Below are 22,517 nucleotides of genomic sequence, written 5' to 3'. Positions count from 1 at the left end.
TGTGAGGCTTTGTCACACGTTTTCAAAATTCCTGCTCTCTGCTAAGTATTAATCTTTACATCATTGTACTTCTGTTAAATGCCTCGGGGTGATTTTCTGTGTTTCAGTTGCTATGTAAATGCAAGTTGATAGAGAGTGACAAACGTGCATCTGTAGCTACAGAAGCAGCTGGCTTCTCTATAGCCCTGTTACTGTTTGAGGGGGGAAATGCCCTAAGGCAGTCCATAGAGGTGTGTCATCTTAAAGGCTGTGCTAGAGTTTCACATTTCTTTTCATAGTCAAAAAATGAAACCCCTCTTTGTAGAGAAAAACACCCAGTAGCGTGGGATTCAATAACAGCTACTTATGATACCTTCTGAGCTGTTGTGTTCTAAAACACAGTGGCATCTATTAGTATATGATCCTTTAACCAGCCAGGAAGAAATAATATAAAAGTATGCATTATACTGGCCCCTGCATGAAAATTATTTATTAATCAGAGTTGCCCACCTTTAGGTTTATTTTGGGACATGTGCCTTGTTACCAATTCTGATATATTAAAAAATTACTTATGTTTAGATACGTGGAAAGCAAAGCAACCAGACTATAGATCTGAAACAATAAAAGGAGATTCTGGGCACAAATAGGATGCCTCATTAGTAATGTAAGAGAAAAGAGAATGCCATTTATCCAGTTATGCGAGTTTAAATCTTCTTCAGAATTAGAAGGGATGTACCGTACTCATTTGACATAGCTTCTTGTGAACCATTGGGGAATTTAATCTAAAAAAGAATGTGATTTCTATCAATGGCTAAAACCTTCAGATAATTTAATCCTTTGTAAATACCAGCTGCCTATGAAATAATTCTATTTCTGGAGGAAGCCCAAATTAAAAAGAAGAAAATAATAATGTTACAAGGCAGTTGCGGTTTGTATTTGCAAATTGTGTCTGTTCCAGGAGGACAAGAACAAATGTTATTCAGGAGCTATTCACTGATTTCAGAATAACATCTGCTGCCTTGATTTTTCTCTGTTAGAACAAATGGGGTAATAACAATGGGTTCATTTTCTGAATCGCTCAAATGTCTTGGATGAAAAAATTGCTGAGCCACCAGGATGCTGTACCCAAAGTATTTACTTAAGTTAGAACAATGGACTGTTTTAGGCACAGATCTACAACTGAGTGACGTAGTTTGAAGAGAAAGAAATTTGAACCAGCGTAATAGGAATGACAAAAACAATAGGAAGTTTCTGATCTTTTCATTATTTCTTTTCTGCAGGTTCTTCTCTTCAGCAAGTAATTTGTTCAAATGATGCCCTGTTTTACTTCATATTTTTCTATCCCTTTCCAATTTTTGGGGTCCTTCTTATTGCTATTTTACTAACACGCTACAAGACTCTAAACTCACAGAAAAAGTCTGATGCCAAAAATGGTGTTCCATTACTCTGGATTAAAGAGCCAGCGGTGACTTATTCCCCAACAAGTCTTGAACCACCGGATTTCAGAATAGGACCAGGAAGCATCGCTTAACAGAAGGAAAAGTAAAGGATTTTGGATAGAATGATTTGACATTCAACTGAAAGAATCGAGTTTGAACTAGCGGTGAATATTCGCCACAGAAGAAAATCTAAATTTGAAAGCAAACTCCTCCATCCATGTATAGTGAGTGTACTTTCTAAAGGTCACTTGATTGGGAAGTGGGGGAGAAAAAGGCACATGTATTGTAAAATGTTTGGCTCAATTGGCCTCCATCCCAATAAGCCGGAAAGGAATACTTGGTGTAGCTGGAATGTTTAATTTCACACTAATGTCTTTATCTGTGCCTAGAAATGTATTCCTGGTTGGTAGCGTTGAGTGCACTATATATCAGCAATATTGTGTTGTGTGTGTTTTGCCTCTGAAATTCCCTGATGCAGAACACAGCAGTGTCCTATTGCTGTTGTTTGGTGTGGTTACCACCAATGACTTAATGAATTTTCTAGATCTTTGCCAACTATTCTCACTGCATGAGCATTTTCACATTAGTCTGCTATGTGTAATAGATCTGATGTCATAAAAACCAGACAATCTACTAAATGTTAAGAATACAGAACTACATGATGGAGGGAAAATATTGAACTATAATCTAAATTTGAGGACTTTTTCTCCAAAGCTTCATGACTCTTAATTTCCCCACCGGTTTGGTTAGCAAATCTAAGAGTCAACGTTATATCCAAAGCAAGTCACAATTGGAGGGATCGTTGTACAGCCCAACGTTTTGCTCAATCAGCACAGCTTAGGATATTGAGCAAAAGAAGCAATGGAAAAGGAGTATGAAGATCATGAAATCCAAGGAGAATCTGTAGAACCGAAGGCTCATAGATATTGAGTCAGGCAAACTTCCATGTTTGACAAATGTCAAATGACTATGATGTGCAATAGAAAAATCATGGAGGACACCTTGTGCAGATGGTAATGATCATCAGTGTCATAAGTGCAGTGTGACTTACATGAAGACAATGTATGTAACCCAAGTGCAGGATGTGGGACAATGAAATTCCATTCCTCTAGTGAATACAGATGAAGATGAAGCAGATTATTAGTAGGTACAGCTAATCGTTCTCGTTTATGAATTTTTTGATACAGAAGTCATATGGAGCTGCAACTTTGTAGAATGGAAAATAGTCATGCAGCTGAATAACATTTTTTTATACTTAATTTTCTTTGCACTTTTTAAAATAACTTTTTATTCCATGTATGAACCAGAATCATTATAATTGCCTGTTTTGTTTCAGTATTGTTCTTTGAAAGAGGACTATTTGGTCAAGAGAAATGGTTTCAAACCTGAACAAATTACTTGCCCAACATAGTTAATTTTGTTGTCAGGATATTAGCCTTTGCAAAAAAAAAACCTGCCAGTGTAAATCACAGAGAAATTTCCTCCACTTACTTACTTTGGAGAACCTTGAAAGAAACTGTAATGCTCTGCTACATCAGCAGATCCCTTTCTATGTACTGAGTCAATCTTGAAATCTATAATTACTTGTACACATTGAAGAGAATGAAAGTGGGGTTTAATCATCTATGAATTCTTTTTAAGGATTTTTATTTCCCGCTAAATTAAAAACAACTATTTATGGACCACTAACATATAAATTCCACAGGACAACCAATAAAACAATAATGACAAAAATCACTAATATTTATGTGAGAAAACAGAAGTGGCCGGACCAGGTTGCAATAAGCAAGCAGGAGAAAACATTTTACGTCTGCAGTGACTGTCTAAACAAAAATGCTTGTATCTCCATGAAGATGCTGGTTTGTAAGGTTTTCAAGTTGAATATGTTTATTTTCAGACACCACATAATTTGAATTGATAGATAATTATCCAACCTTTAATGATTCGTAAGTTGTTTACCCGAGTGTTATTGAGAGAGCTAATCAGAACTGAAGCAATTACTTTATGGTTAGTTAGTCCATATTATCATATACAATATACACGTGCTGATCCCTGCACTAACATTGACAACTCCCAGATATAAGTTCATGGTAAATCTTTACTATCTAGCAGTTCTAGCTTGTACATTATTGCTGTCATTACTAGGATTTAAGAACAAAGGAGCAAACATTCTGCTCTGGGCAAGACCAATGAAAGCCTCATACACTATTTTGTTTCTTGTAATATAGTTTTTTTCTTGTTTAGCTGTCATCTTTCTGTACATTAAGAGCACAGCCGATTCATGGATAACAACAACGTTGAGTAACCAGCTGGTCTGGGGTTTCTTTGAAGCAGGTATTAAAATATATTTATCAGAGTTGTTTCATGAGATGGCATGACATCCAAGTCTGAATCCCAGCTTAGGATTCGTTGTCAGACTAAGGACCTTCAAGCGAGAATGTGATCAATGGAACATAATATTTTTATTAGCCAGAACTTCTAACCACTAACTTTCCTCAGGCGGTCCCCCAGAACTAACAGTATCTCTTCTGTCTTGGTCCTGAGGGGTGCAAGTTGCCTATATGTGGAACATGAGGTGGCCATTGCTCACCAGCCACTCCTTGATAAAGTGTGGTTTTGGTTTGACGCAAAGAGGTCCAAGACAATTGGAGATTAAGCTTTGCTACACAAACTTAGCTGCATGCATATACCCACACAAACTCACAACTTTGCCCACCCCCCCCCCCCCCCCACCCCACTCGTACTTGGCCCTGATCATGCCACTTGAAGCCTGTGGCCTAACCCAGAATCTCCAAACATCTCCTAGAAATGGTGTTGACAGACTGCAGTCAGCAGATGTCACTAGATATTGGTAAATGACTCAATGGCAGGAGCTTCTTGGCTGCCATTAACACCCTAAGTTTTGGGGTAGGGGATCAGTCATTCATTTAGTTGAGAGGTAGATTGTCCCCTATATGAACCTTCAATTAGAGAATTTTAAAAGAAATGGGAAACTGGTTTTGGAGTTGAATAGTGCATTAACAAGGTGTAACTGAGTACATATATCAGTGGGGAAATGTGAGTTGTTGTGTAAGACATTGACAATTAATTCTCTTTCACCCAACTCCTCCAAATTTATTGATGGATTTAAATCTTAAACCTGCAGAAACATGAGATGTTCATTGGGTTGATTATATGATTCCCTCTGCCAACTGTGTTTACTTTGTAATGTAACGTCAGGTCAGCATGCCGTGGTTTTCCAACAGCCTTTGGTGTTATGCTCTTATATACACACTTAAGAAGATTCATAGCTTGAAAGTTGTTTCTGATCCTGGACCATCCAGTTTTATTTGAATAAATCAATTGATGCTTAACGTCTTGTACACTTAAAATGGAGAGTGTGATAGTTGATAGAAAATAACTTAGAATGACTTGGTAACTCAGCACAGGATCTCCCCCTTCTCCAGGTTTCAGCAGGGTTCTCTGTTCCTGAGAACTGTCCATAACCTGAACAGTTTGCAATTTAGAAAAGCAGCTGGAAATGGAGTTCCCACAGGACAGAAGCGCAGAAGCCAGCAAATTCATCTCGGTGTTTTCCAAATGTTTGTTCATATGTACTGCCTGTATCCAAATCAGGTATTCAGAAGCTGTGGAGAATCTCTATTATTTATCACCATAGTTACAGCATGGAAGCAGGCCATCTTGGCCCTTCTAGTCCATGCTGAACGCTTAAGCTCACCTAGTCCCACTGACCCGCACTCAGCCCCTAACCCTCCATTCCTTTCCTGTCCATATACCTATCCAATTTTACTTTAAATGACAGTACCGAACCTGTCTCTACCACTTCTACTGAAAGCTCGTTCCACACAGCTACCACTCTCTAAGTAAAGAAGTTCCCCCTAAACTTATGCCCCTTAACTCTCAACTCATGCCCTCTTGTTTGAATCTCCCCTACTCTCAATTGTAAAAGCCTATCTACGTCAACTCTTATCTATCCCCCTCATAATTTTAAATACCTCTTTCAAGTCCCCCCTCAACCTTCTACGCTCCAAAGAATAGAGACCTAACTTGTTCAATCTTTCCCTGTAACTTAGGTGCTGAAACCCAGGTAACATTCTAGTAAATATTCTCTGTACTCTCTCTATTTTGTTGACATCTTTCCTATAATTCGGTGACCAGAACTGTACACAATACTCCAAATTCGGCCTTACCAATGCCTTGTACAATTTTAACATTACATCCCAACTCCTATACTCAATGCTCTGATTTATAAAGGCCAACATACCAAAAGCTTTCTTCACCACCCTATCCACATGAGATTCCACCTTCAGGGAACTATGCACCATTATTCCTAGATCACTCTGTTCTACATAGTCAGGAGTCTGAAGTAATGGTAGAAGAGTTAGTTTTATTGTACAATGTTCCACTTTTTTCCCTTAGGCATTTTGAACAACTTGAACTTAATTTCATAAAACTGAATTACTTTTCCTAATTAGAGAAGTCCAATGAAACATCTCAATCTACAAAATGATAAAACTTTAATAATAAATTAGCTATCATATAAAGTAAATGTATGATCTTGTTTCAATAACTGTTGAAGGCTTCCATGACTTCAATAAGAAATGGCAATTACAATTTTGCAGAGCTCACGAGTAAAAGAAAAACAATTCTGACTGAGAACTGTAATCATTTTCAAAGTAGCAACATGGTGACATTAGTTAATTTAATAAAAATGCAGAGATGAGTCTAGAAATAATTGAAACAATGCTGGAATCCAGAATCTAACAGGAATAGTTCAGGATATGGAAGGTAAAAATTTAGGTAGAAGATCTTCTGAAAAGCATAGTATTAAGACAAGAAGTTTTGAAGATTTGGATTCATGTTTCATTTAGTGGTACATATATATGCATAAGAGTATTGGGGTAACATTTCCAAAGTTTTAACCTAAGATGTATTTTGGGCAAGTTCAGCTTCATCTTTATAAGCAGGTCAAGAAAATAAGTTTTAACTTTGCTGGAATAACCTGCAGAGTCTATTAGAGTGAAATGATTGTGGTATTTGGGAACTGCAGACCTTGACACCATAGAGGCGATAAATGAGTAAGGGAGCAATAAAAGATGCATACCAGTTAAATCTTAGCAGATTAAGTTGAGAAGAATATAGAACGAACGCCCTGTGCTGCAGTCTGCAACTTGAAAGCTCAATCAGCAACTTCAAAAAGGAAAAATAATTGGGTCTCCTATGAACCTTCAGTAAATGCACAAATATTGCAGACTGGATTGAATAATTGAATAGGAATATTAAAACAGTCTATCTTTAAAAGTTTGTGTTTGGCACTTCATTGCACACTAGAAAATCCTATATTCAGCACGATTTTGGCAATACAAGTCATGCAAGCATACACTTTCATTAATATTTAAATGGCGGTATTATGTCATGAATGATGTACGGCATTCCCATCATCCCCTGCAGGGAAATAGATATTGAAGGCACAAATTGCAGATGCAGCAGTTTTCCAAGGGCAGTAATTATTAACGTATTTAATAAACTTTTACTACCTACCTAAGGAAAAAAACTGTTTTATAAAAATTGGAAATATAGACATAAGTCTTCCATTCAATTATATTCTGCAAGTAGAACACAGAAAATCATATTAGTTTTAACCAGTAAATCTGGCCAGAAAGGGATCTGCCATTCCACAAAACCAAACAAACTCAAAATAGTATTCCACATAATACAAATCTAGATCAGAGAATGATTCACAAGTTCTCAGTTCTCTCCTTGAGAATTGTCTATGTAATCAAAGTGAGTAGTTCACATTGTTTGAGTATGATGCAGAATTGCAAACCAAGTATTACTGAACCAGAATATGTTGCACCTGTGTCATTAGTGTCATAATGCTCTTCAAAGGGGTATTTGATTATGTATACCATATGACTGTTAGCGGATCCTTTTCTCATTGTGATGTTTATATAGTTGTCCAGTCTGCAGCTGACAGGGTTTTCCAGTCTGACTCTTTGGAACAAACTGTAGGGTTCAATTGCTGCCACTAAGAAATGGTCCAAAGTTGATTGGAAGGGGACCCTAGCAGAGAGGATGGTAGAGTAGTAATGGCAGGAGTTTCTGAGAGTAATTTGGAATTTGCAGGATGATCTCATCTGAAAGAAGCGGGAGGTTTCTAAGGGAACGATGAGGAAACCGTGGCTGACAAGTAAGGTTAAGGAGAGCATAAAAGCAACAAAAGGACATACAGTTTTGAGAAATTAGTGGAGAATTAGAGGATAGGGATGTCTTTACAAACCAACTGAAGGAACTAAGAAAACAATAAGGGGAGAAAAGCTGAACTATGATGCTAAGCCAGCCAAGAATATAAAAAGGATACCAAAAGTTTCATCAGATATACTATATAAAGACTAAAAGAGAGACAAGAGGGGACCTAGGACCACTGGAAAGTGACAGTGAAGACGTAGTAAAGGGGAACAAAGAAATGGCAGGAAAAACTGAATAAGCATCCATTTTCATTGTGGAAGTCAGCAGCAACATGTCAGAAATTCAAGAAAGTCAGTTGTGGTGTGAGGGGAGTAGATGTGTTTGTTGTTGCTGGTAATGAGGAGAAGGTGCTTGGGAAGCTGAAAGGTCCAAATAAAAAATATGAAGCAGGTGGACTACACCGCAGGGTTCTGAAGGAGGTGGCTGAAGAGATTGCAGAGGCATTAGCAGTGATCTTTCAAGAGTCACTAGATTCTGGATGGTTCAAGAGGACACACAAATACCATTCCAATCTTCAAATAGGGTGAGAGGCAAAAGACAGAAAGTTATAGGTCAGTTAGCCTGACTTCAGTGGTTGGTAAGATTTTAAATCTATTATTAAGAATGTGGTTTTGGGGGGACTTGGAAGTACATGACAAAGTAGGCCAAACTCAGGATAGTTTTCTAAACGAGGGTTTTCCTGACAAATCTGTTTGAATTTTTTGAGTAAGTGGCAAGTAGGATAAATAAATGAGTTCAGTGGATTTTGTTCACGTGGATTTTCCGAAGGCTTTTGACAAGGTGCCATACATCAGGCTGCTAAACTGTATAGGAGCCAAAGGTATTGTTGAATTGAATTCCACTAGCTACGATAGCTGATTGGCAGAAAGCAGAATGGGAATAAAGGGCCCTTTACTCATTGGCTGCTGTTGACTGGTGGTGTTCTGCAGAGATTGGTGTTTCTGCTCCTTTTCAGACTATATATTAATGATCAGGATGATGGAATTGATGGCTTTGTGGCCAAGTTTGCAGAATGATTCAAAGATAGATGGAGGGACGGGTAGTGTTCCAACCGGACAAGTTGAGAAAATGGGCAAGAATTGACATATGGAATACAGTTTATGGAAGTGTGTGGTCATGCCCTTTAGAAGAAATAAAGGCATAAACTATTTCCTAATTGTGGAAAGAATTAAGAAATCAGAGGTTCAGGATTCCCTAAAGGTTAACTTGCTGTTTGAGTTGGTAGTAAGGAAGTCAAATATAATGTTGGCATTCATTTCAAGAGGACTAGAATGTAAAAGCAAGGGTGTAATACTGAGGATTTATAAAGCACACTTGGAGTATTGTGAGCAGCTTTGGAGCCAATATCTGAGGACAGATGTGCTGCCATTGGAGCATGTCTACAGGAGGCTTATAAGAATATTACCAGGGATGAAAGTGTTAACATATAAGGAGCATTTTATAGCTCTCAGACTATGCACCCTGAAGTTTAGATGAATGGGGTGGGGGGGGGGGGTGGTTTTCATTGAAGCCTACCCCATATTGAAACACTTGAATATAGAATAGATGTGCAGACAATGTTTCCAATAGTGAGAGAGTCTCGGACCAGTGGCACAGCCTCAATAAAAGGATGACCCTTTAGAGCAGAAACAAGGAGGAATTTCTTGAGCCAGTGGGTGGTGCAGCTGTGGAATTCATTGCCACAGGTGGCTGTGGAGGCCAAGTCTTTGGGTATATTTAAAGCAGAAGTTGATAGTTTCTTGATTAGCAAGGTTACGGGGTTAAGGCTGGAAAATGGGGTTGAGAGTTAAAAGTAAACCAGGCATGAATAAATGGCAAGAAAAACTCAATGTGTCATTTGGCCTAATTCTGCCCCTATGAACAGCTAAATGAAGACACATCAAGGAATCAACCTTCTAGTCCGCCATGGTGAGGTAAGGTTTGCTCATTACCATAGGCGACCTTTAATTCACAGAATTGTACACAGCAGAGAGAGGTCACTTTTACCACAATGTCTTACTATTTCTTTAAAGCTATCTAGTTTATTCCAAAATCTATTTTTATTTCTCTTTCTATTACTCATAGCAGTGTACAACTTAACTTTGAAAGTTACCATATAAAAATAAAATTTCATCTCCCGCTTCTGCTTAAATCTATGTGCTCTACTTATTCACTTGATGGAAATTGGGGGGAGGGTTTATTATTGATTCTACCTTTGAGTCATAGATCACCACAGCATGAAACAGGACCTTCAGCCCATCTAGTCTGTGCCAAACCATTATTCTACCTAGTCCATTGATTGGCACCGGGTCTGTAACCCTCCATAATCCACCCTTCCATGTACTTATTCAAATTTCTCTTACATATTGCAATCAAAGCCACACGCACCACATGACAGGCAGCTGGTTCCACACTCACACCACCCTCTGAGCGAAGAAGTTTCCAAACCAACTTGTTTTAAATATCATGTAATTTAGGAAGAGTTGATGAGCTAGCTGAGAGATTTTATATTTTTTTGCTTTAATTTACAATTATCTTTCAGATCAATGCCATTCAACAATGACTTCAAATTTCTTCATGCAAAATCAATGATTTTTCTAGACAGAATTTTGAAAAAGGATTTAAATGGTAGTTATACATTTGAAGCTAATTTGTCATTAAATATTTTCAGTTGAAGCCTCAGTCTTCAAGTCCTCCCATCAGCTGAAACACAAGCTGTAGGATTAACTAGCACATTTATCTGGAAAAGTGGAGAAGGGGTGGTTGATCAGCTATTCAGACTTAAAGGGCTGAATGACTTCCTCCTGATCCTATTATGTATTGAGAGATGCATTAAATCTCACTCCAATCCTCTATAAATCTGAGTTTCAAAGTTGTATGCTAATAGGCTTGCTAAATTGTAATTAAATGCATCTTTAAAGTTAAAATCAAATTTGACACTTTGATACTGGATGTTTTGTGAATACATCTTTCGGCATGGGTTAACTATCCTAATAAATGCATTAAATACTTAAATAGCATCATTTTATCAGTCTGTGAGTGTATTTAATACAGAGTGATCAAAGGGTGCCTTGGTATGGATAGTTCTGCTGAAGGCTCAGTGCCATATTAGTGAGGGTTAGCCTCAATTTGCAGTGCAGTTATCAACTTTGATTTCTGCCCACCCCATCCTTAATGGCATATGTACAATGTTTGAACAGTCACTGGAGAGAAACAGGCATGAAGCTAATGGAAAACAATCTGAATTATCCACCTTGTTTGTCATTGGATCCAGGGAGTAAGCAGATCATTACAAGAATAATCAGTTTCCTCTAAAATTGGCTCCATTGAATGGTTTCTCCAGTGTGTTATAAGCTTTCTCCTGGCATGCAATTTAAAATGTATGTTTGAGTAAGTGGTATGTATTCTATTTTGCTTCTTTCAGGATTACTTAAATCTTTGGAAATTTTGACCAGTCCAAAGCTCTGTTCACCCTTGTCATAATTACATTAAACTATCTGATTAATTTAGTAAATTTGTATTGTTGTCACTGATCAAAATTGTTGCACTTTGTAACTATAGTGATGGCATTTCTGAAATGAACTTGTACTCCCTGCACTGCCTTCAGGTGAGGCATTATACATGAAGTGACCCTCCTGGTTTGAAGTCTTACAGTCCAAGATCATGGATAACGTACTTTACAATATTAAACTAAACTGATGAGTTAAAGTGTCACACAACCAGCCTAATGTACCAGCTTTTTGCTGGGCAGGCAATTATTTTGGCATGGCCTCCTATTTAGTTAACCTGATGTTAAATTTTACATTGTGAGGTGGAATCTTTACTTCAATCCATGATCACAAGCATTCTTGTACTGTTTGCACTGTAATATGTACTCGCTGTAATCTAGAACTCCTGTAATAAATGGGCACTTCGGTCGGAATGTAAAGCGTAGCTTATCATGTTGGGATATTCCCAATTTTGACATTGTTTGAATGAACATCCTATTTTAGATATTTTCTATGTATCAATAGTGCATGATACTGCTGAATTTAATTTGTGATATGAGTGTCCAATGTGAATTTTAAAATGTGATGCGCTTCGTTTGAAAACTCTTGTTATTTAGGTGTTAATAAAATGATGGTTCTTGAGAAGATTTGTTATGTTTCAGTAAACAGCTGTAATTGTGAATTTTTCAATGCTTTGCTCAATCAGAGGCACCAATTGCTCTCTGGTCTGTCACCTAAGTGATCAACTTGTAGGCAGCAAGGGCTAACAAGTGGCATCAAGATAAACGAACAGAAAAAAATGCATTGCCAGTATAAATGTAGGGATTAAATGGTAGTCAGAACCCTGGAAGAATTTCTTGATCATCTTCTAATACTGCCTTGTCCTTTCTTCTGAAAAAGCAGTTAGCGCCTGAACAGAAAGTTTCATCTGAAAACTTCAATCTCTTACTGTGCAGCACTCTCTCTGTATTTCACCAAAGTGGCAAGTGCTTAAATTTGTGCTTAAATAGGTCTGCACAACTAATTTCAGATTCAAAATTAGAAATGCTACCACTAAGGCAAGACTGGTATACGCTTTGCTCTCTATACATAGGGCAGAAGATGTGATCATCACTTTGATTAAAAACTTCACGAGAATCAATATGGTCCATCCAGCCCACAGACACAGAACTTGCTTGGTGTATTTCTGCTAAGTCAGACCCATTTATTGGCTGAACTTGTATACCTCTTGAAGTGAAAGGAGATTTTTAATGTAAATATCATCATGACAATTGAGGATTGAGTGGCATTTCTTTCCCTTTGGGAAATGGCTATTGACCTTTTGTTAATTCAGTCCTTTTCAAGATTTAAGATTATTCAATGTTGTTTCCAGAACACAAGTGTAGAGGAAAATGGAATAATTGTTACTCCGGATCTGATGCAGCACAAATATATACATAATAAGATAAAGACTACTATAATAATATAAAAACACAATATATATAAGATAGTCTTTATACTAAGATTGATTGTTTGTCCACAAAGTGCTGCCAGGCAAGAAGTGTCTACAACAGGTGAGTGAGGGGAAATGGTGAAGAAGTGATGGTTGGGGATGGGTTCGATAGTGGGCAGAGGTGCTGATCAGCATTCTTGTTTAAGGAAAGTAACTGCTTTTTATTGGTCTGGTGGGTCCTGGTGCGAATGCTACATAGCCTCCTCCCTAATGGGAGTGGGATAAACAGACCATGAGCAGGAAGGGTGGGATCCTTCATGATCATACTGGCCCTTTTCCGATACTTTTTGTATGGTGGGTAGGGCATTGCCAGTGATGCATTGGGCAGTTTTGACTACCCATTGTAGAGTCTTCCTGTCTGCTGCAGAGCAGTTTACTTATCAAGCAGTGGTGCAGCTTCTAAGGATGCTCTCTACTGCACATCTGTAGAATGATGTAAGGATAGGTATGCATAGTCTAGCTCTCTTCAGCTTACTCGAAAAGTAGAGGCACTTGTAAGCTTTCTGGATTGTGTAGAATCTGTTCTGGGACCATGAGAAGTTGTGTGTGAAGTGTACTCCCAGGAGTTTGAAATAGTTCACAGTTTCCACTGCTGTGTGAGTTCTCCGGAAGTTAATAACCGTTTCCTTTGCCTTGTCGACATTGAGGAAGAGGTTACTTCGCTGGCACCAGGCCTCAATCTTTTCCACCTTCTCTCTGCAGGTCATCTCATCATTGCTGATGACAAGCCCCACAACTGTTGTGTCATTGGCAAACTTCACAATGTGGTTACTCGGGAGTTTGGCCGTGCAGTCGTGGTGAGAAGAGTGTACAGCAATTGGCTGGGGGGCACCAACGCGAAGGATGATGGGGAGGGAAGAGTGGTGGAGTAGTGCATCGTGACTATCTGAGGTCTTTTGGGTAGGAAGGTCTAACACGTAGTTGCACAGTGGTGTATTTAGACCAAGGAGTAGGTGTTTCTTCACCAGAGTCTGTGGGATAATAGTGTTGAATGCGGAACTGAAATCAAGAAACAGCACTCTGACATGGATCCTTGTTTTCTAGGTGTGTCAGGGCCAGGTGCATGATAGGTGCTATGGCATCTGTTGTAGAGTGCTTCTATCAGTAAGTATATTGATGAGTGTCCAATCTGGCAGGATTGGAGGTTTTAAGATGTGCCATTACCAGCCATTCAAAGAACTTCATGATGATTGACGTCAGTGCCACTGGGCAGTAGTTGTTTAGTTCTGAAGGTGTAGAGTTCTTTAGTACGATGGTGGCTGAATTGAAACGTGGGGAATGCAGCCTGGATGAGTGAAGTCACAAACACAAGAAAGTCTGAGGTTGCTGGACATCCAAAGCAGCTCATGCAAAACGCTGGAGGAACTCAGCAGGTCAGACTGCATCTGAACAAAGAGTGAACAGTCGATGTTATGGACTGAGAAGGAAGGGGGAAGATGCCAGAATAAAAAAGTGGAGGGAGCGGAAGGAGGCTCACTGGAAGGTGAAGGTGAAGCCAGGTGGGTGGGAAAGGTCAATGGCTGGAGAAGTAAGAATCTGATAGGAAAGGAGAGTGGACAATAGGAGAAAAGGAATGAGGAGGAGACCCAGGAGGAAGTAACATCAGAATGGGAATGGAAATTGAAGTAAAATGTTTGGCCATGGGGAAGTACCACTTTGGCAGATGGTGCAGAGGTGCTAACAGAAGCGATCTCCCAGTTTACAGTGGGTCTCACCAATATAGAACTTCCCTCACCGCCAGTCAGGGCCCTAAACAGTCCTTCCAGGTAAGGCAACACCTCACCTGTGTTTGGTGCTCCCACAAGTGGGACTCCCTGGTGCCAAACATTATAATTCCAATTTCCATTCCCAATGCAATATGTTGATCCATGGGCTCCTCTTGTACCAACATGAGGCCACCCTTATATTCCATTTGGGTACATGGCATGAATTTCAATTTACCCTTCTGGGGAACAAATTTCTCTTGCCCCCCTCTATTTTTCACTCTGACCTTTCACTTCTTTTCACCTGCCTAGTACTTCTCCCTGGGTCCCCTCCTCCTCCCCCTTTCTCCTATTGTCTACGGACAATGTGGTGGTATTGGAGAGGGTCCAGAGGAAGTTAATGACAATGATCCTGGGGTAACAAATGAGCGTTTGGTGGCTCTGGGCCTGTACTCACTGAAGATTAGAAGAATGAGGGGAGAATCTCATTGAAACCTACAAAATATTAAAAGGCCTAGAGACAGTGGACATCGAGAGGAAGTTTCTAACAGTGGGAGAGTCTAGAGGGCACAGCCTCAAAATAGGATGTTCCTTCAGAACAGACTTGAGAAGAAATGTCTTTTAGCCAAAGGATGATGAATCTGTGGAATTCATTGCCACAGATGGCTGTGGAGGTCAAGTCACTGGGTATATTTAAGGCGTAGGTTCATACATTCTTGATTAGGAAGGGTGCCGAAGGTTACCAGCAGGAGAATGGGGTTGAGTGTGAAAATAAATCAGCCACATTCGAATGGTGCTGCAGACTTCATGGTTAGAAATGGCCTAAATTGTCTCCGGTGTCTTGTTATCTTATGGTCTACATTCTAGCCATCTTGAAGTGAATGATAAAATCATATTTTCCTTCCTTACTACCAACTGAAACTGCAAGTTAACTTTAGAGAATCATGCATTAGGGCTACCAAGTCCAAATTTCTGAATTCTCTACCTATTTAGAAATTAGTCTAGCCTTGATTTCTTCCACCAAAGTGCATAACCATATACTTTCCCGGAATATATTCTATCTGTCCTTTACCTATTCCCCCAACCTAGCAAAGTTCTAATGCAGATACCCTGCTGTTCAACACCACCTGTCCCTGCAACTGTCTTTGTAATCATTTCACAACCTTGGTCTCAAAGCTATCAATTCTGTCATCCAGATCACTAATATGTAAAGTGAAAAATAGCAAACACAAAACCAATCTCTGGAGAACACCACTAGTCACTGGCAGCCAACCAGAGAAGTGCTCCTTTATTCTCACTCTTTACCTTCTGCCAGTTAGCCAATCTTCTATCCATGCTAGTAGCTTTCCTAAAATATCATAGCTCTTATGTTGTTTAGCAATCTCATGTGTGGCCCCTTTTCAAAGGCCTTCTAAACATCCACAGACTCCTCTGCCTTTCCTGAAGGCAGCCATGTTGAATTTGGCCCATTTTATTTATTTACTGTACTTCCAAGTACACTGAAACTTCATCCTTAACAATATACTCTAAAACCTTGCCAAGCACTGAAATCAGATAATTGGTTTATAATTTCCTGCCTTACCTCCCTTTCTTGAAAGGTGCAGTGACATTTGTGATTTTACAGTCCTCTGGAACCACTTCTGATTCTAGTGATTCTTGAAAGATTACTAATAATGTCCCTACAATGTCGTTAGCTACCTCATTCTTGTGTGTAGTCCATCTGCTTTAGGTGACTTATTCACCTTCAGACCTTTCAGCATACCAAGGACCTTCTCCTTAGAAATATATTATTCTCATTTCTACCTGCTAACTCTAAAATATCTGGGATTTTGCTGGTGTCTCTCACAGTGAAGATTGAAGCAATACACTTCATCAGCTCATCTGCTATTTCATAATAGAATGAAAATATTTAAGATTATATATAATAATTAAAATTTCAGTCTAGCCTAAATTATCTTTGCTGCTGTCAAGATCCCAGGGTCAACATTAACTGCCCTTTCCTTTGTTACCACTGAGAAAAGTGGTAGAGCCAACTACTTTAACCACTGTGATCAATGTGGTGAAAATACTTCCTAATTCCATTGGAGAGAATTCTGCAATTTAGACCCAATGGTGATGCAAGAATAGCAATGTATTTCCAGCTCGATGGTGTGCAATTTACGTAGGGACACTTGCTAGTGGTGTTGATCTTGTATATCTGAAAGCTTAGTCCTTCTGGGTGGGAGAAGTTATAAGGTTGGAAGATGCTGTCAGGGTACATATTCCAGACACTGTATGCTGATAGTGGAGGACAGGGATGTTTAGTGAGGTGCAAACAAGCTGGCTGTTTTGCTACAGGTGAGAGTTATGGGAGCTTCACTCATGCAGAGAAGTGGAGAACTTTCCATTTGTACTTGGGACTTGCGCCTCGCAGGTAGTAGAAAGGATTTATCATGTCAGGAAGTACAGTAAGTGTAAAGTAGAAAGCAAAATTATTTCTTTATTCCACAGATGTGCTCATCTGTTTTAGACTAGTCTTTTGAGATCTGAACTTTAAAATCAGAAACAGCAGATCTTTAGGAGTTTCTCAGGCAGAGGTTTGCATTACCGTTTAAACTTCTTCAAAGTAATTTCAAGGCCTGAAATCTTCCTCAAATTCTGTTCTACGAAATAAAAACAGAATGTGCTAGAAATATTTAGGTCAAACTGCATTTTCTGGAGAGACAAACAGAGGTAGCATTTCAGATCAAAGATCCTAGAAATAAGGAAATGAATAATAGAATGACAGCTTGTACTAAATTATTCATCGGTAATCTGTTTATCAAGAAGTTTTCATTCAATTTGACATCAATTTAAGTTTACAGCATAATTCTTACTTTATTTGTGATTTTGTAGGACAAAAACCAAAAGCCAAATAATTTAATTTATGCTGCTGTGTTATCTGGACAGTAGAAGAAATTAATACTCCTCCAGCATGCATTTCTGACTGAAAAGACCTTTAAATTTATTTGGAAGTTTGGTTTCAAATAGCCAACCCAAGCTGCCAATATTGCAGAATATTTCAAACCTTGAAAGTTACTTCATTTCCTAGCAGCTACCTCAGGAAATGGAGCACGAGAGACCAAGGAGCAGGTTAAGTAGCAAAGTGAGTTAGAAACCTACAAATCGCTCAGGAGCAAAAAAAAAGTCCTGGCTATTTCAACACCCAGATACTTTAAATCTCACCAGTCAACTAAAACGCGGAATCGAAGGTGAGCAGCAACTCCAGCTACCATATTATAGGGGTCGGCACAACATGGAGGGCTGAAGGGCCTGTACTGTGCTGTAGTGTTCTATGGTTAAGTACAACAGACTAACTCAACAGTACTGAGGAATAGAAATCGTCCACCTTGAGAAAAATCATTGATTTCGTCAATTAAACCAATTTATATGTACAGTATATATCCCACTGTACTTGACTTAAAATATGCAACTCTTGAGGCTCCATAGCTAACAACTAATCTGTTGAGCAATATTTTATACAAATGACACAGGGACATTACAGTTTCATCCAGTGGGCTGGAGCTGGAAGGAATTACTGAAGGAACCCATTTTACAGCAAAGGAAACCTACTAAGATGTCTGGATTTAGCTTCTCCAAGTATGGTGAAATTAGCAATGAGAAATAAATTACATAATACAAAATAATAGAAAATCAGAGTGATCTCAATAACAATTAGAAGGGATCATGCATGATGATTCTGGTTAGGAATAAAGGGTGTCACAAAATGTAGCCTACATTGTGTGGCCATTTCTAACCACAAAAACACACACCTGCTGAACGCAGACTGTTATTCTAATGTATCTGCCTCCTGACCTGCGTAAATCCACTACTTCAGTTACAGCAGTCTCGCAGTCTTCTGCAGAGTCATTTTCATCTGTTACGTAAAAACAATTCTGGACTATTAAATCAAGAGCAGCTCCTTACTAATTCATTCCTGACATGATAAATCAGATCAAAATCAGGTTTAATATTACTGGTGTATGTCATGAAATTTGTTTTTTGTGCATTGCAATACATAAAAATAAAAAATTAAATTACACAAAGTACACTACTGTGCAAATGTCTTCGACACGTAAAAAATCTGTAAAGGGAAGATGCTTTCAAAAATAATGAATCGAAAAGTTTCTAAATATGAAAAAATTACTATAAAGAGCAGTAGACAGTCAAAAATCAGAATCAATATTTGGTGTGACCACCCTTTACCTTTAAAACTGCATCAACTCCTTTAGGTACACTATTGTGCAGTTTTACAAGAAAATCGGTTCGTCGGTTGTTCCAAGTATCTTGGAGAACTTCCCACTGTTCTTCTGTAGACCTTGGCTGTCTGGTTTGCTTTCATCTCTCCAGGTCATTCCAGACAGCCTCGATAATGTCGAGATTGTGGCTATACCATCTAAAACTATATTAAAAAATCTAGTGTGCCTAAGACTTTTACCCAGTATTGTATATATTAAAAAAATAAATAAGTTGAGCAAAAAGAAATGAAAAGATAGTGTCACACAAAATGCTGAAGAACGCAGCAAGTCAGGCAATATCCATGGAAATTAACTAACAGTCAATGTTTCAGTCCAAGTCCCTTCTTCAGGGGTAGGGAGAAAGTGGGAGGGTCAGAATAAAAAGGTGGGGGGTGGTAAGAAGGATAGTTAGAAGGTGATAGGTGAAGCCAAGTGGGTGGGAAAAGTAAAGGGCTGGAGAGGAAAGAATTTGAGTGGAGAAGAGAGCGGACCGAAGGAGGAAGGACACCAAGGGAGGTGATAGGCAGGTGAGAAGAAATGGTAGGGCAGAGTGGGGAAAAGAAAAAGAGGAGAGGGGGAGGGAAATATTTTTAATTAGAAGGAGAAATCAATCTTCATACCATCAGGCTGGAGGCTACCTAGACAGAATATAAGGTGTTGCTCATCCACCCTGAGGTTTAACTCATTGTGGCACAAGACAAAGCCATGAATGATATGTCAGAAAAGGATCGGGAATCAGAATTAAAATGTTGGGCCACAAGGATGATTTCTTTTCATGGATGGAGCATAGATGCTTGATGAAGTGGTTCTCCAATTTACAGAGGGTGTCACTATTGCAGAGGAGGTGCACCAGAAACAATAGACTATGCCAGCAAATTCACAAGTGAAGTGTTACCTCACCTGGAAGGATTGTTTGGGGCCCTAAATGGAGGTGAATGGGCAGGTGTAACATTTTGGCCACTTCCAGGGATAAGTGTTGGGAGGGATATTAGTGGTGGGGGGGGGGAATGAATGGACAAGGGAATCACAGAGGGAGTGATCCCTGGCAGACAGCAGAGAGTGGGGTTGAGGTAAAGATGTGTTTGGTGACAGGATCCCTTTGGAGATGGCGTAAGTTGCAGAGAATGCGATGTTGAAGGCTCATGGTAGGTGAGGACAAGAGGAACTCTATCCCTGTTAAGGCAGCAGGATGTTGGGGTGAGGGTGGATATCCAGGAAATGGAGGAGATGCAGGTGAGGGCAGCATCAGTGGTGGAGAAAGGGAAACCCCATTCTTTGAAGAAAGAGGACATCTCTAACATCCTGAAAGGGAAAGCCTCATCCTTGGGACAGATGCAGCAGAGACAAAGGAACTAAGAGAAGGAAATAGCATTTTTACAGGAGACAGGGTGGGAAGAGGTATATGTTGATAGCCGTAGGTTTATTACAGATGAAGGTTGACAGTTTTTTTCCAAAGATGGCGACAGAGAGATTGAGAAAGGGGAGGGAGGTGTCAGAAATGGACCAAATGAAATTAAGGGCAGGTGGAAGTTGGAGGCAAAGTTGATGAAATTGACAAGCTCAGCAGGGGTGCATGAAGCAGCACCAATGCAGTCATCAATGTAACAGAGGAAGAGCATTATTGGGAAAGACTTGGAACATGGACTGTTCTATATAGCCAATGAAAAAGCAGGCATAGCTGGGCCTATGCAGATGCCTATGGCTGCCCCATGAGTCTGGAGAAAATGGGAGGAGGCAAAGGAGAAGTTGTTGAGGTTGAGGACTAGTTTAGCCAGGCAAAAAAGGGTGGTGCTGGAAGGGATAGTGTTCATAGATTCCTTGTCCATTCAAAAAATTGTTGGCAAAGGGGAAGAAGCTGTTTTTGAAACATTGAGGGTGTGTTTTCTAGCTCCTGTACCTCCTCTCCGATAGAAGCAATAAGAAGAGAGCATGTCCTGGGTGATGGGAGTTCTTAATTATGGGTGCTGCCTTTTTGAGGCATCGCCTTTTGAAGGTGTCCTTGATGCTGGGGAGGCTAGTGCCCATGACGGAGCTGGCTGAGTTTAAAGCTTTCAGCAGCTTTTTCCAATTCTGTGCAGATGTTGATGCAACCAGTTAGAATGATCTCCACAGTACATCTTTAGAAATTTGTGAATATCATTTGTAACAGACCAAAATATAGCAGCTGGCATGCCTTACTTGTAATTGCATCAATATATTGAGTCCAGGATAGATCTTCAGAGATGTTGAGACCCAGGAACTTGAAACTGCTCACCCTTTCCACTGTTGATTCTTCAAAGAGGACTGATGTGTATTCCCTCGACTTCCACCTCCTGTAGTCCACAGTCAATTTCTTATTGACGTTGAGTGCAAGGTTGTTGTTGCAACACCACTCAACTAGCTAATCTATCTTGCACCTATATGCCTCCTTGTCACCACCCAAAATTCTGCCAACAAGTTGTGTCATCGACAAATTTATAGATGGCATTTGAGCTGTGCCTATCCACACAATTGTGGGTGTAGAGAGGGTAGAGCAGTGCGCTAAGCATGCATCCTTGAGGTGCATCAGTGTTGAGTGTCAGTGAGGCAAAGATGTTATTTCCAATCAACTCAGACTGTGATCTCCTGGTGAGAAAGTCAAGGATCCAATTGCAGAGGGAGGTATAGAGGCCCAGGTTTTGGAGGCTGTGGATTTGAGCTGAGGATATAATTGTGTTGAAAGCTGACCTGTAATCAATAAACAGCAGCCTAATGTAGATATTACTATTGTCCAGGTATTCCAGGCCGAGTGGAGAGTCAGTGAGATTGCATCTGCTGGAGGCCTATTCTGGCGATAGGTAAATTGCAGCAGGTCTGGGTCCTTCCTTAGGCAGGAGTTGATTCTGGCCATGACCAATCTTGCAAAGCACTTCATCACAGTAGATGTGAATGTGATAGTCATTGACGCACTCACCCTGCTCTTCTTAAGCACTGGTATGACTGTTGCCTTTTTAAAACAGGTGGGAACCTCCAGTTTCAGCAGTGAAAGATTGAAGATTCTTACTAGTTGGTTGGCACAGGATTCAGAACCCTACAAGGTATACCATCAGGGCCTGATGCCTTGCGAGGGTTCACCTTCCGGAAATATGTTCTGACATGGGCCTCAGAAACAGGGATGACATGAATGCCATTTTATTCTCCCTCTCAAAGCACACATAAAAGGCATTGAGCTCATCTGGGAGTGAAGTATCACAACCATATACAATTCTTGGTTTCAATTTGTAGGAAGTCAGAGCTGACATACATTCAATTCCATCTCTAACTTCAAATGGATTTTTTTCTCTTTAAAATAGCCTTCTGTGGGTTGCACCTGGATTTTTTGTATAGTTCTGGATCAGCAGTCTTGAATACCACAGATCTATCCCTCAGCAGACCACAAACTGCCTGGTTCATCCACGGCCTTTGGATTGAGAACAGTATGTCTGGTTTGTTCTCAAAGGCACACAATCATCCACACAGGTCTTGATGAAGTTGATGACAGCTGTGGCATAGTCATTTCGGATTCAAAAATGAATGCCTGAGTATTGTCCAGTCCACTGATTCAAAGCAGTCCTCGAAGCGATCCTCTGCCTCCCCTGTCCATTTCTTCTTCATCCTCTCCACTGGGGCAGTGGTCTTTAGTCTCTGCCTATGCACTGGAAATAGAAGTACAGCCACATGATCAGACTTTACAAAGCATAGGTGTGAGATGGCACACATCAAGCGTTCTTGATGGTAGTATAACAGTGGTACAAGTGTTGGCTCCTCTGGTGATAAGATGTTGGGAGTTGTCCAGAGACATCTTCAAGGTGTCCTGTTTGAAATACCCCACAATGATCAAGTAGGGATCAGGTTGTGCTGCTTTCATGCCTGCTGATTACGGTGCTCAGCTCCTCCAGTGCCCGCCTGAGGTGGAATGTACACCGCCACCAGGA

At 39.8% G+C, this 22,517-nt stretch overlaps 1 protein-coding gene across 2 annotated transcripts in view; it reads left to right on the top strand.

Annotated features, from left to right (window-relative positions):
* The window catches only part of LOC140727734 (immunoglobulin superfamily member 3-like), a 193,558-nt gene extending 181,779 nt beyond the window's left edge, over positions 1–11,779 (top strand). For both annotated transcript variants that reach the window (XM_073045438.1, XM_073045439.1), the window contains exon 10: positions 1,260–11,779. In XM_073045438.1, the coding sequence (XP_072901539.1) occupies positions 1,260–1,510 (251 nt within the window). In that variant the 3' untranslated portion in view covers positions 1,511–11,779. The remainder of the gene's footprint in view (positions 1–1,259) is intronic.
* Positions 11,780–22,517: the final 10,738 nt, after the last annotated feature.

Source organism: Hemitrygon akajei, chromosome 5 (genome assembly GCF_048418815.1).
Source record: "Hemitrygon akajei chromosome 5, sHemAka1.3, whole genome shotgun sequence".
Taxonomy (NCBI): domain Eukaryota; kingdom Metazoa; phylum Chordata; class Chondrichthyes; order Myliobatiformes; family Dasyatidae; genus Hemitrygon; species Hemitrygon akajei.
The sequence above is the reverse complement of the archived record's forward strand: the minus strand, read 5'-3'. Positions and strand labels throughout refer to the sequence as shown.